We start from the raw sequence: 15637 nt of genomic DNA, 5'->3' as shown, positions 1-15637 counted from the left end.
GTATCTGCCCCCCTCCCTCCCCAGCGGCCTGGGTCATCTCAGGAGGAGGTTGGGGAAAATGGTGGATTGCTGCAGGCCATTACAGAAATGGAATCTCTCTTTAGTGGTACGACTCATCAGATGAAGATCAAGTGAATGCAGGAAGAGATGGCATGTATGTAGACAGAGAAGTTTCTGCTGGCTGCGAGGAGTCCCACATGGACAGTAACAGTGCAGAGCAGGAATGTTGCATGAACATTGAAAGTGCAGAGCAGGAGGGCCGTATGAACTCTGAAACAGCTGGTATTTTTTCTAACAAGTAGTCTTTATGTGACGATGGGACTGCTGGTATCTGTGGTACTTCTGGGACTATGGTGAGCGGGACTGTTGTGCTGGAGGGGAGGAGGGAGGATCAAGTGGTGGGTAATTTACCAAATCGGATTTCAGAGGTTCCTATGCAGCCAGTGAATGTGTCATCTGTCCCAGTTAGGAGTTATGCTAAGTCTGTGTCGGGATAAAGTCATGCTGCTGCTGGTGGAAGGGAGACAGTTGTGCGACTTTCACCTAACGCACCTTCTTGCATTAAACGCAGGAATGTGGTACAGCTCAGATGGGAAGGAGGAGGTATTCCACCTATCAGGAGGGAGGTTGTGAATAGAATAATAGCCATGGGATTTAAGGTGGAGGATATTTAGGCTCTCATCAGTCCGGCTGGTTCCTGTGAATATGATTTGTCATTTGTGAGTCCAAAATCACTGGATCTGTTTCGGGAGCGGTATGAGCATGTATATGGGGGCCAGCCGGACTGAAAGGGGCTTGCCCCAAAATTGTCTTACAACAGCCCTTGATAAAAAATGTCACTATCCTGACAAGGAATGAGTCTATACCCCCCGAGGATTTATGGGTCTGGTTGGGGGGGTTTGGTGAAACGTTGTGTCCCCTAAAAAAGATTATGGATGATAGAGGAATCTGGACGGGTGGGGGGTCGGTGTCAATGAGGTTGAGTGTGTGTGGGAATGTGGCCCAACATTTGCCCTCCTCTGCCTTTATTGGTAGAGATAGAATTACCATCTTCTACCCTGGTCAACCTAAGCTGTCCCATAAATGTGGAGTCAAGGGACATTTCTCCTCTAACTGTCCAGAACAGAAGTGCTCTTTGTGCCAGGAACTGGGGCATCTGGCGAGGGACTGTAATATCATTAAATGTAACCTATGTGATGAGGTTGGTCACCCTTATAGTCGGTGCTCTGAGGCTTTGCACAATAAGCCAGAGCTAGTGGAGGAATTCTTCCATCTGGATAGAGAAGAGTCTGGGTTGGCGGAGGTTGTACCAGGGGAACCTAGTGTCTCTGCCCCGTCAGAATCTGTGTCCATGAGGCCGTCTGTGGTGTCAGTGTCCCCCCAGTCTGTGGTCTCCTAGTCAGTGTCAGAAAGTCTGGTTGTCAAGTCCGTGTCTGCACCTACTGTTCTAGTGTAGTGAAGGCAGCGGAGGGTGCCGGACCAGAGTGTATGGTGGTGCCAACCCCTCCTCCTCCGCATGGCAGACACCAAGGGGTGGAGTGAGGGATGGATTGGATGATGGGGGAGGTGGGAAGGAAATGAGGGTGGCTGGTGCAGAATGCAAGGTGAACGATGTGGAAGTCGGGGTGGATGATGTGGGGGGAGGGGTTAATGGGGGGGTTTTGGAATCACATCCTGATGGCAATTAAATCTCAAAAGGTTTCTTAGCCTGGATTGTGTTTAAGTTGAGGTTCGGGGTTTGTAGTGTCTTTTTTGTTGTCATTAAAATATATTTCTTTCTGTTATTCTGTCAGAAAGCTGCTAATGGAAGCACACTTGTTTTTTGTTTCATTGTTATTATTGCTTCGTTATTTATTTTTATGTAAAAATGTTTTTATTAATAAGCTGTAAGTTTGTAAGATTTTTTAGTAAACAAAATTTACACTCCAATGTCCCCTCACAGTCACACACTAATATACATTTCTATAGCTCCGACATATACCGCAGTGCTGTACAAAGATCACTGAGCCAATCACATCCGTCTCTGTACCAAAAGGGCTTACACTCTAATGCCCCCCCCCCCACAGTCACATCAGTCTCTGTACCAGAGGAGCTTACACTCTAATGTCCCCTCCCCCCCCACAGTCACATCCGTCTCTGTACAGAGGAGCTTACACTCTAATGTCCCCTCCCCCCCCCACAGTCACATCAGTCTCTGTACAGAGGAGCTTACACTCTAATGTACCCCCCCCCCCCCCCACAGTCACATCAGTCTCTGTACCAGAGGAGCTTACACTCTAACGTCCCCTGCCCCCACAGTCACATCAGTCTCTGTACAGAGGAGCTTACACTCTAATGTCCCCTCCCCCCCCCCCACAGTCACATCAGTCTCTGTACAGAGGAGCTTACACTCTAATGTCCCCCCCCCCCACAGTCACATCAGTCTCTGTACAGAGGAGCTTACACTCTAATGTCCCCTCCCCCCACAGTCACATCAGTCTCTGTACAGAGGAGCTTACACTCTAATGTCCCCTCCCCCCACAGTCACATCAGTCTCTGTACAGAGGAGCTTACACTCTAATGTCCCCTCCCCCCACAGTCACATCAGTCTCTGTACAGAGGAGCTTACACTCTAATGTCCCCTCCCCCCACAGTCACATCAGTCTCTGTACAGAGGAGCTTACACTCTAATGTCCCCTGCCCCCACAGTCACATCAGTCTCTGTACAGAGGAGCTTACACTCTAATGTCCCCCCCCCCACAGTCACATCAGTCTCTGTACAGAGGAGCTTACACTCTAATGTCCCCTCCCCCCACAGTCACATCAGTCTCTGTACAGAGGAGCTTACACTCTAATGTCCCCCCCCCCCCCCCCCACAGTCACATCAATCTCTGTACAGAGGAGCTTACACTCTAATGTCCCCTCCCCATCACAGTCACATCAGTCTCTGTACAGAGGAGCTTACACTCTAATGTCCCCTCCCCCCACAGTCACATCCGTCTCTGTACAGAGGAGCTTACACTCTAATGTCCCCTCCCCCACAGTCACATCAGTCTCTGTACAGAGGAGCTTACACTCTAATGTCCCCTCCCCCACAGTCACATCAGTCTCTGTACAGAGGAGCTTACACTCTAATGCCCCCCCCCCCCCCACAGTCACATCAGTCTCTGTACAGAGGAGCTTACACTCTAATGTCCCCCCCCCCCCACAGTCACATCAGTCTCTGTACAGAGGAGCTTACACTCTAATGTCCCCTCCTCCCCACAGTCACATCAGTCTCTGTACAGAGGAGCTTACACTCTAATGTCCCCCCCCCCCCCCCCCCACAGTCACATCAGTCTCTGTACAGAGGAGCTTACACTCTAATGTCCCCTCCCCCCACAGTCAGATCAGTCTCTGTACCAGAGGAGCTTACACTCTAATGTCCCCTCCCCCACAGTCATATCAGTCTCTGTACAGAGGAGCTTACACTCTAATGTCCCCTCCCCCCACAGACACATCAGTCTCTGTACAGAGGAGCTTACACTCTAATGTCCCCTCCCCCCACAGACACATCAGTCTCTGTACCAGAGGAGCTTATACTGTCACTTATCTTTGGGGTTTTATGTTTCTCTTGAGTCTCATATGATGTCATGAATGTCATGTGATGTCATGTGTATCAGATATTGTAAATTGTTACTTTGGGGGGAGAGTAAAGCTTCCTTTCCAAAACTCAGGAAAAACACGCGTGTGATTGCTGCTTCTATATCTGTCTGGCCGCGTGTCTGGTGCGTTTTTCACCTGATGTGACCCAAAAGCTAAAGCTGCACCAAAAACACAACCGCAGGTGAGTGTTTTATGAGTTTTGCCAGGTTTTTGATGTGGTTTGCATTCATTTCAAAGAGGAAGTGCGTTTTTAGTGCGGTTTTTTTTTGCCGCACCAAACATGCACCCGAAATGCAGTAACCAGAATTTTACAAAATGAATCAGTTTGAAGAGTTCCAAAAGATTTCACAGTCATTCGTTTTTCTTCCGCTTTTTCCCCTTCAAGAAAAAAAAAAACGGATCCGTGTGAAAGCAGCCTGACTAAGACCGGAGAGTAGAGAATCCGGCGCAGCTTCGCATAGAAACCAATCAGCTTCCAGGATTTTATTTTTTATTTTTTTTTGGCAAAGTTTAATTGAAAAAGCTGAAGTGAGATGCTGATTGGCTCCCATGCACAGCTGCACCAGGTTTCGCACTCTCCAGTCTTAGACTGGCCACACACCTATAGATTATCTGCAGATTTTCTATGGTCAGATGGAAAAAGTGGAACAGATTCCTCCATCTACGCTGAACTGTGTGGATGGAAGAATCTCCCACTTTTTCCTTCTGACCATAGAAAATCTGCAGATAATCTATAGGTGTGTGGCCACTTTTAGTAAATCTCCCCCTTTGTGTTGTAGAAATGACTTTGAGGACGGTCATCTTTTGCCCCCCCTTGCTGTTTGTGGTGAGTGGTGACACCCCAGCAGAGTGACGATGGGCGCCCCATGCTCAGTCACACCCCACCCACATTTCATTCATTCTCTGTAATGAATTCTCAGTCCAGGGAGCGCTGGGCGGGGTGACTCCTCCCTCCTGACTGGCTCCACCCCCAGCAGACCTCCTATATATGGAGAGGTAGAAGTGCAGCTGATCACAAGTTTGTCTGATAAGGAAGCAGCATGGCAGATAATGTGAGTATGAGCACCGATGGAAGCTGCAAAGAGGGTTCTGTGGGCAGTGGTTGGTATAGTGATGTTGGAAGTGGTGTGCATGATGCTATTGGGTGAGGGCAGTGGTTGGTATAGTGATGCTATTGGGTGAGGGCAGTGGTTGGTATAGTGATGCTATTGGGTGAGCGCAGTGGTTGGTATAGTGATGTGGGAAGTGGTGTGCATGATGCTATTGGGTGAGGGCAGTGGTTGGTATAGTGATGCTATTGGGTGAGGGCAGTGGTTGGTATAGTGATGCTATTGGGTGAGGGCAGTGGTTGGTATAGTGATGCTATTGGGTGAGGGCAGTTGTTGGTATAGTGATGCTATTGGGTGAGGGCAGTTGTTGGTATAGTGATGCTATTGGGTGAGGGCAGTTGTTGGTATAGTGATGCTATTGGGTGAGGGCAGTTGTTGGTATAGTGATGCTATTGGGTGAGGGCAGTTGTTGGTATAGTGATGCTATTGGGTGAGGGCAGTTGTTGGTATAGTGATGCTATTGGGTGAGGGCAGTTGTTGGTATAGTGATGCTATTGGGTGAGGGCAGTTGTTGGTATAGTGATGCTATTGGGTGAGGGCAGTTGTTGGTATAGTGATGCTATTGGGTGAGGGCAGTGGTTGGTATAGTGATGCTATTGGGTGAGGGCAGTGGTTGGTATAGTGATGTGGGAAGTGGTGTGCATGATGCTATTGGGTGAGGGCAGTGGTTGGTATAGTGATGCTATTGGGTGAGCGCAGTGGTTAGTATAGTGATGTGGGAAGTGGTGTGCATGATGCTATTGGGTGAGGGCAGTGGTTGGTATAGTGATGCTATTGGGTGAGCGCAGTGGTTAGTATAGTGATGTGGGAAGTGGTGTGCATGATGCTATTGGGTGAGGGCAGTGGTTGGTATAGTGATGCTATTGGGTGAGCGCAGTGGTTAGTATAGTGATGTGGGAAGTGGTGTGCATGATGCTATTGGGTGAGGGCAGTGGTTGGTATAGTGATGCTATTGGGTGAGGGCAGTGGTTGGTATAGGGCAGATGGATGTGGGTAGTGGTGTTGGGGAGGGTATAGGGTTGTTGGGTGTAGGTCAAGGTTGTGGTTCTTGTCCTCCCAGTTATTTATATTTAGGGTGTGATGAATGTATTTTGATATCCTGGCACAGAGCTGGGTCTACCTTCCTGGGTACTCTTAGTATACGGTATATACTGGTATGGCTCAGGCACTCCTCTCCTCCACTTTTGCCCATCGTTGCCATCTCTTTGCCTCCTTATCATTCATGTATGAATAATTATATTAACTATTTGCTCTGCAGCTTTATAAATATAATGGTCCTAGTCTGAGATGTGACATGTCCAGTCCCTCTGGGTAAATCCATTGTGGCCGATCTTTACTTCTCTCCAAGCAGGATGGAAGCCGGGAGTTGGAGCAGGCCTTGTGCCAGTCAGTAATTGGCACCATCTTGGCTGTCTGTAGATAGGACTATAACTTGTATAAAGGTCTGGGCAGCCGGCATATGTGACATGAACATTATAAGAGAAAATGTATATATTGTCAAGCAGTGGCGCCGCTAGGGGGTGGCTTTTGGGGCTATAGCCACAAATCTGGGTCCCATAGCCCGCGTCTCTACAGAGATCTCCAAGGCTCTCTGGGGACCCTGATGTAAGCGGGGGTGCGCTCTCTCTCTCTATATATATATATATATATATATATATATATATATATCTATCTATCATTATTATATAATTATAGTGCGTATGCCCACCCAAGACTTTCTTTACTATGCTGCTATGAGCTCTAGACCTAGCAATGCTCCTGTTGTCAAGTCATTGATTTGTGATCTGCTGGGGATGTCTGAGCTCCCTCCCCCTCCCCCATACAGAGGATCTGACAAAATTCTGCAACCCACGAAAATCCTAAATGTATCCCGAGTACAGTAACTGCATCCATGAGATGTCTCTTCTGTTGTATATACGTGGTGTAATAATTGTCTTCTGTCCTCTCTCCCCCCCCCCCTTTTTCTTTTTTATTTTTATACAGGGTGTAATAATAATCTCCTCTCCCCCCCACCCCCCCTCTATTATACAAAGTGTAATAATTCTCTTTTCTCCCATACAGATTTTTTCCTTGTACAACTTCAGCCTCAAACCCGGTCACTGTGTGGAGGTGGGGGGCTTCATTCCGGAGGACGCTATAAGGTAGGTGATGGTGCGAACCTTGGCTACTTCTATAATGTCTGCTCTCTGTATAATACAATTTACCAAAAGTAGAAGTGCTCTGTGTACAGTCCATCCTACTGACCCCTCACTGGGAATTTGGTGTCTGCGGTCCCTCAAATACCCGACATCAGATTGTTTTTTTTTTTTTTTTTGCTTCTACGTTGTGACAAAATGTCATCCTGGCTGAAACTTGTCTGACTTATCAGCCATCATCCGATTATCTGACAACTGACATACATTCTGTCTTTCTTTAACCCTGGACCCCACTAACCTGTATAGCTGCAGGCACTGTGGAGAAATTCATCCTCAACATTTTGCAGTAGAGAGCACTTCATCGCTATCGCATATTTGGAGGTCCAATCACCCCCTGACATGGCAACAGGGAGTTATAGGACTCAAAGTGGTGGTGACTCCTCAGTTCAGCTCCTCCATCTCCCAGCAGTGACTGAGCCGCTCATCTCGCCTTCCCAGCTGCCTTAGAGCCGCTTCACGCAGAGGCAACATGACTTCCAGCGAGACTTTGGGAGGCAACTTGGACACGACTTGAGTGTGAATGGCAGCGTGACTTGAGTATGAATCACAGCACAACTTGAGGCAACTTGAATTTGCCTCCAGGACAGGGGACTTTGCCAGTGGTCAATCACATAATAATCAGCTCTGTGGGGGGGAGGGGTTTGCCTAGAAAACAATTTTTACTTCCTGGAAAGTTGCTTCAGTTAAGACAGGGGATCAGACTTGGAGGCGACTTCCATTGAAATCAATGGGTACAAGTTGCCTAGAAGTCGGATTGAAGTAGTACAGGAACCTTTTCTGAAGTCGGAGCGACTTCAGTAGTGTGCATTAAGACGGCTCCATTCACTTCATTGATTTTTATCAACCGCGCGACTAGGGGCGACTTGAAGTTGGATCCCAGGTCGCCCCTGTGTGAACCGGCTCTTAAAGTGGTTGTAAACCCTTAGAGCCGGTTCACACAGGGGCGATTTAGATCCAACTTCAGAAAAGGTTCCTGTACTACTACAATCCGACTTGTAGGTGACTGGTACCCATTGATTTCAATGGAAGTCGTCTCCAAGTCAGATCTCCGTCTATACGGAGGCAACTCTGACAGAATTATCAGCTCTGAAGGGGGAACTCCATGCCAAATTTATGAAAAAAAATTGGCGTGGGTTCCCCCTCCGAGAGCATACCAGGCCCTTAGGTCTGGTATGGATTTTAAGGGGAACCCCCCTACGCCGAAAAACCCCCAGACCCTTATCCGAGCACGCTACCCGGCCGGCCAGGAAAGAATCCCCCTTAGAATCCATACCAGACCTAAGGGCCTGGTATGCTCTCGGAGGGGGAACCCACGCCAATTTTTTTTTTTTTTTTTTTTTTGGCGTGGAGTTCCCCCTTCAGAGCTCATTTTCTGATTGGCCACGGCAAAAGTCGCCCTGGCCTAGGGTGACTTAAAGTCGTGTTGCAAGTCGCCCCAAGCCGTGTCCAAGTTGGCTCCAAAAGTCGTGTTGCCCCTGTGTGAACCGGCTCTTACCACTTTGACCTACAGGTGAGCCTAGATTAAGTCTTACCTGTAGGTCCAAGAAATATCTCCTAAACCTACAGTTTAGGAGATATTTGCAAAAAGACAGGCACCGCAGCCTGCGGCGCACTGGGCATGCCGCTGCTAACGACGAAATGCCGTTTAGTGGCAGCTCCCGTGCACATGCGCGGGAGTGACGACGTCATCGCTGCTCATGACCCGGAAGAAAATGGACACTTCGTGCTACAGGGGACAGCGGTGACATCGCAGGCTCATGTCTCAGGTAAGTGACACATGATGGGCTACTATGCATCATTATGCTTTACCTTTGCAGGGAGACAAAGAGGAAGTGAAGCCCATCAGGGTTTACTTCCTCTTTAAAATGAAACAATAAAAGTGTAATTCCTTTTAAATTTCTTACCTGGGGGGTGTCTATAGTATGCCTGTAAAGTGGCGCATGTCATCCATGTTTAAAACAATACGAGAGCAAAATATTTCTAAGGGGGGGGGGGGGGGGGGGATTTAGTCATTTAAAAGAACTCTCGGCTGAAATGTAATGTCGGTCCCGGCAATACACAAGTCATTGAAAAAATGGCATGGAGTTTCCCCACAGTCCATTACCAGGCCCTTTGGGTCTGGTATGTATATTAAAGCGGGAGTCCGCGTGTTTTTTTTTTTTTTTTTTTTTTTTTTTTTTTTTTTTTAAAGCCAGCAGCTACAAATACTGCAGCTGATGACTTTTAAAATAATGACACTTACCTGTCCAGCGCGCCCGCGATGTCGGCACCCGAAGCCGATCTCTTGATCGTCTCTCGGGTGCTGCCGCCGCCATCTTGGGTATGGGAATCAGGAAGTGGAGCCTTGCGGCTTCATTTCCCGGTTCCCTACTGCGCACGCGCAAGTCGCGCTGCGCAATAAGGATGGTCCCCGCTGTCTCTGGGATCCGTGTGTTTCCCAGCAGACAGCGGGGGATCTTCGGAAAGGGGCGTAGATTCTGCGGAAAGGGGCGTACCTTCTGCAGATATCTATCCCGGAAGTGGGTGCAGATACCTGTACTGTACACCCCCCTCCCCCCCTGAAAGGTGCCAATTGTGGCGCCGGAGGGGGGGAGGATTCCAATGAGCGAAAGCTCCACTTTAGGGTGGACCTCCGCTTTAAGGGGAACCGCAAAGCAAAAAAAATAAAAAATTTGCGTAGGGGTCCCCCCAAAAAATCCAGCGCATACTAGCTCATTATGAAATATTCACCTTAGAACGAGGCGCCAGTATCTCGCCTGATCCACACCGAGGGAGCTGACATGTTGCCTGGGCGTGTCTTCCGAGTATCGTGGCTCCAGCGCTGTGAGTGGCCGAAGCCGCAATACGTCACTTCCGCGCATGCGCGGGAGTCTTTTTTTTTTTTTTTTTTTTTTTTTTTTTTCCTCCCCTGGCGAGGTCTAGCAGTTCAGCCGGGTCTTAAATGCGCATGCACCGCATGACTTAAAACGTAAATATCTCCTAAACCGTACAGGTTTAGGAGATATTAATTTTACCTACAGATAAGCCTTATTATAGACTCACCTGTAGGTAAAAGTTAAGACTATACAACCGCTTTAAGCACCACACCTGAGTGCAGGAGTTTACGGTTTTGATGCACTAGGCCAGTGATGGTGAACCTTGGCACCCCAGATGTTTCAGAACTACATTTCCCATGATGCTCAACTACACTGCAGAGTGCATGAGCATCATGGGAAATGTAGTTCCAAAACATCTGGGGTGCCAAGGTTCGCCATCACTGCCCTAGGCAAATGTCGGTGAGGGATTGTCTGAAAGTTTACTTACCGCTTGTTAAGAATATGTGAATGTCCATATCCGGGCTACAGGTTCACTTTAGGTATTTTTTGGTATGGGGACATGTATTACCAGGACCCCATTTGGTTCTAAATGTGTTAACCATTATAGTTTCTTAAAGTGGAGCTTCCGCTCATTGGAATCCTCCCCCCCCCCCCCCCCCCTCCGGCACCACAATTGGCACCTTTCAGGGGGGGAGGGGGGTGCAGGTACCTGTACAGTACAGGTATCTGCACCCACTTCCGGCGTAGATTCTGCAGAAGGTACGCCCCTTTCCGCAGAATCTACGCCCCTTTCCGAAAATGCCCCGCTGCCTGCTGGGAAACACACGGATCCCAGAGACAGCGGGGACCATCCTTATTGCGCAGCGCGACTCGCGCATGCGCAGTAGGGAACTGGGAAATGAAGCCGAAAGGCTCCACTTCCTGATTCCCGCACCCGAGAGACGATCGAGAGATCGGCTTCGGGTGCCGACATCGCGGGCGCGCTGGGCGGGTAAGTGCCACTATTTTAAAAGTCAGCAGCTGCAGTATTTGTAGCTGCTGGCTTTAAAAAAAAAAACAAAAAAAAAAAACGGTGGACTCCCTCTTTAAGTCTCCAAAAATAGTAGCTCATGTGTAATTTTTAATTTTGCTATTTTGACTTAATTGACAGAAGTACCTCTGCATCCCACATGGGAGGACCACTGGTGAATGAATCCAATATGATATCCAACAAGGTCAGCTGAGCAGAATAATTGCCATTTTCTGTCTTTCTAGGATTATCATAAACTTGGGAACGGATAAAACGAATTTAGTGATACACTTTGACGCTCGATTTGACTACAAACAAGAGAAGCGCATCATAATCTTGAACTCGATGGTGGACGGTGTCTACGGAGAGGAACTGAGGGAAACGGCCTTCCCATTCCAGGAGGGGTCGGACACCATGGTAGGTCAATGACAGGAGGGGCAGGACTAATGTTGGATGGGGCAAAGTGGCATCACTAGTCATATTGGACACCTATATCTCCAAATGTTGCAGTAGGCAGCGATGGCTTAGGTTAAGGGCATATAGGCTGTTATGATGATTGCCCCTTCAGTTCACTTTATGAATGATTCAATGGACACCATCATGCTGCCATTGTGTGCTATTATAAACTTAGCTTACAAATTTTATTTTATATTTTTTTTTTAGTGTAGCATTTCTATTGTGTATGCATGCGTTATTAAAAAAATGTTTATTTGTGAGATGATTATGTAGCGGCCATAACCCTTGGCAGGACGGCCTTGACTTTTTGGGCTTACCGGTTACCTCCGCTTGGCTTGTTCCTCCATGTCTAGGGGTTCCCAGGGTTGATACCCAACAACTTTGGACGCTGACACCAATAAAGTTTTTTTTTTTTTTTTTTTTAAAAGGTTTTATTTTGCAGGGGTAACATCCAACAACACAGTCCTGTATAGGAACAGAGGGCAAGGGTGAAGAACTCAGGCACCTTGAACTGCAGACATAACAAAGTCTCTATTACCACCCAGAGAGTAGCCGCTCGCAGCTGGATGCTTCAAGGCTGAACCGATCTCTAGCCAGAGATTATGGCAGTCAGCACTTTGCTTCAGAACTTGTGAAATCTCTGACTTTGAACAAGTTGTAACTGAAGGTGAACAGGAACCTTTTCCCCAGTACCTGGAACGTGCTCCGTCTCCTTGACAGTACTGGAAAATGCGTGGATTCGTCAATGTCCTTGGCAACTCGGTAACCAGGCACTTCTCAGGATGCCGCTTGTTGGCCCTCCTCAGAGTCCTCCCCCGGTCACTTTCACGAGCTGCGGTGCCCCTCCAAGCCGAGAGCACACCCGGACACCTTGAATCCTCCCTCAGTTACTGCGCCTCGGACCAGCCGGTTCCCGAGACTCGGGAACAGATGGATCCCTACCCCAGACCAGGCGGGTCTATTGGGAGTAACCAACCGAAGCATATTGCGGAGCGTTGAACGCTCCATGACCGGGACCCCTCGCGGGGCTACCCCGGTCCTGCAAACAGGAACAGACTGCTAGGGCCTCACGAACACCTGTAACACGTGACCTCAACATCTGAAGTACCACTCCCCAGTGGGGCCCGGCACACCTGCTGATTGGCTCCCAGGAAGCTGATACCCAAAACGTCCAACCAGACCTGGTTCTGGCCTGTCATGTGCCCCTCACTGTACACATGACCAGGCAGAACTTCTAACACAGCCCAGCTAGACTGATGTCAAAGTTACACCTACATAATTAACCCTCAGAACCCCACTACTGTTCTGAGGCAAAAACTACATTTACAATCAAATGACACTTTGTCCAAAATGTCATCCGCTACAATTATTAGAGGAAGGAATGGGGATCAGGAAATCCCTGACGTGCAATGTCGCTACAAAGTCCCCTCTGGGGAGTAGAGGGGGTGCTGGCCGGGATCTGAAGCTGATCAGTCTCGTGCTACAACTGAAAGGACCAATGTGAGTGTGCTGGGGTGAATGCTCTGTTCATCTAAACCTATCCCTGGGGAAATAATGAATAAAACTATAAGTGACAAGGCTTGATTCTATTTGGGATAGGATTAAAAAAAAATAACTGATCACGAATAATCGTGTTCTCATTTACCCCAAGTCAGTCATGGTAGATGGGAACCTTGCCAAGGACACATATGAATTGGGCCACCAGAAGGGAGATTATTTATCAGTATCAAAAGATGCAAGAAATACATACTTTGCAGACATGGTTGGTTGATGGTGATTTGCAGAGGACAAACCACATTCAAAATGCCAACCAAAAGGCATAACATTCCCATTGTTATACACACATCAAATGTCAAGTCCAGCCCCGTAGGATTCACTGTCAAATGTCAGAGCATCGGCATCCGCAGAACTTTTTTCAGGGAGGGGCATCATTTTAAGGTCACCCATGCTCTGACCCTTTTCGACAATGTCATTATCATGGTTATAGACTGCAGACGTAGTACAGGTGAGGGTCAGAGCCTGCGGACATGGCCCAAGAGACTGTCAGAAACTGCATACATGTGGGGGGTGACAGAGAGAGACGGGGTGACAGAGGGGGGGATGGGGGTCATCACTCTTAATCCGATCCCTGATTCCAGGGGGGGCACTTGCCCCCCTTGCCCCTACCTGCGAACGCCCATGAGCATCGGTGCAGTCAAGTCACAGGACTTCTGCATGGTTCTCATCTTTTTGGCATGTAATGTAGACCCAATATAGTTGGCATGGCATACAGCAGCCTTTCACAACCTCCCTTGCATTCCCCCCCCCCCCCCACCCCCTAACAAAAATTCTAAGGGGCCCTCTACCTGACCCCGTGATGCCATGAGCTATGTAAAACATTTGCCATTGTCACACTTGATGCTTACATCAGTGTCCCCCAGAGGCCCCTCTTACATCAGTGTCCCCGAACAGCTGACTCCCCCCCCCCCCCCCCCCCCCCCCCCCCTTCCTTGCAGAGGTTCCCCTGTACCTGGCTGGTGAAGGTGGGAGGCAGCGCTCAACAGCTCTATCCTATCCATAGGAAGGGGGCTCTCCGTGGGGCTAGTAGTTCTATGTCCGAATGTATACAGCGGAGAGAGGAGGGGCCTCTGACCTAGGCATCAGCAAGGGGGGGGGGGGGGGAGGCTTGGGGGTTCAACTTGGGCAATAGCATAGGAAAACCGGCGTAGGGTAGGAATTGTATCATGTCAAGGGAGAGCTTTGCAGGCCTCCAGGTTTAGCGGCACCTGCAGGATCCCCACATTGGTCTCCTACCATCCTTGTACTGAGAGGGATGTTTTAAACATTGACCGCTATGACACGAGGGGGAGGCGGGGCCCTCGAGTAATTTGCGGGGCCCTACGCAGCTTGTGTAGTGAGCATATATGGCGGATCGGCTTTTATGCCACATACACACGGTCGGACTTTCCGACAACAAAGGTTGGCTGTGAGCTTGTTGGAAAGTCCGACCCTGTGTATTATGCTCCATACAATTTGCTGTCGGACTTTCTGCCAACAAAGGTTTGAGAGCTGGTTCTCAAATTTTCCAACAACAAAACTTGTCAGAAATTCCAAGCGTGTGTACACAAGTCCAATACACAAAGGTCCACGCATGCACGGAACCAAGCAGAAGAGCTGTACTTCATAGTTACTAAGGTTGAATAAAGAGACACCAGTCCATCCAGTTCAACCTGAGTGTCTACAATTGTCCCTATCCCTGTACATTGCACACTCACATTGGTCCCTACCCTCAAGGAGCCCACAATCCAAGGTCCCCATTCATATACTAGGGGCCAATATTGGACAGAAGGCAATTAACCTACCTGCATGTCTTTGGATTGTGGGAGGAAACCCACGCAGGCACAGGGAGAACATGCAAACTCCAGGCAGGTAGTGTTGTGGTTGGGATTTGAACCAGCGACCCCCCTTTATACTGCTAGGTGAGAGTGCTAACCACTACACCACTGTGCCGCCCCGAAGAACTGACTATTGAACTTCATTTTTTTTTTTTCTCAGCTCGTTGTACAGCATTGGTGTCATGAAGCTGGCCCTGACAAATGTTGGGCCTTGAAGTAAGTGGGCACCATCAAATGAGAGGTTAATCAGCCACAGCTTGAGGAACCCCTAAAAACCTCCTGAAGGAACCCTGGGTGAGACTGGCATACCATGACTCAAAACTGACCATCTGCTATTGATCTCCTGAGGGCTCCAGTCATTGGTCTAGGTGACGGATGATCAGTTCTCGGAGACCCCGGCCCTAAAACATTCCAACACAGAAGCACCTCTTTCTATTAAGTTTTCTGCCACACATAAAGAACGCATAAGATGAGCTACGTGCGCATATCATCTTGTGGAAAGGTTTTTGTTGAAATGACCGTTTGGTGGTAAGCCAACGCTCATTGGCTTTTTATTGTCCAGCAAGCTGACGTTGCGCCATCTCTCTTCTTACAGGTTTGCTTCCAATTTGAGCAAGACAAGATCATCGTACAATTAGCTGCTGGCAAGCCTTTCTCATTTCCAGTCCGCTTTCCCATAGAGGAGATCACCTTCTTGAACATGGAATACCTCCAGCCAAGGTCCATCACGCTAAAATGAAGAATCCCACAATAGAGGAACCGCCTGACCCCCCCCCCCCCCCCCACATCCAGGATCTGTGAAATCACCATGGTGGATGAAGGCGGAAGTTCTTTAATCATGTTTTATAGCGCCCCCCCCTCCAATCTGCATCCTTTGCAGCTCATGTAGACATATATTGTGCTTTGCTCAGTACTAGAAACGAATTCCATCCACATTTCAAATAAAATCCAATGAACTCTATTGTGTCTGATCAATCACTTTTTTTTTAAATGGAGATATAGAGATTGCTGTAGTTGTCGGCAAATCACTGCCTGCTGCATAGCACCCCCCCTG

At 48.5% G+C, this 15637-nt stretch overlaps 1 protein-coding gene across 1 annotated transcript; it reads left to right on the top strand.

The window, feature by feature from the left end:
- The first annotated feature begins 4610 nt into the window (after positions 1-4610).
- Positions 4611-15544, top strand: LOC143957995 (galectin-1-like). The gene is made up of 4 exons (XM_077467436.1): positions 4611-4676; positions 6795-6874; positions 10999-11170; positions 15179-15544. Exons 1-4 carry the CDS (start codon positions 4665-4667, stop codon positions 15320-15322), a joined length of 408 nt encoding a protein of 135 aa, XP_077323562.1. The 5' UTR covers positions 4611-4664; the 3' UTR covers positions 15323-15544.
- The last annotated feature ends 93 nt before the right edge of the window (positions 15545-15637 follow it).

This window comes from Lithobates pipiens, unplaced genomic scaffold (genome assembly GCF_037356315.1).
Source record: "Lithobates pipiens isolate NorthernLeopardFrog02 unplaced genomic scaffold, aLitPip1_a1.2 Scaffold_56, whole genome shotgun sequence".
In the NCBI taxonomy this organism is placed as follows: domain Eukaryota; kingdom Metazoa; phylum Chordata; class Amphibia; order Anura; family Ranidae; genus Lithobates; species Lithobates pipiens.
This window is presented reverse-complemented; position numbering and strand designations above follow the sequence as displayed.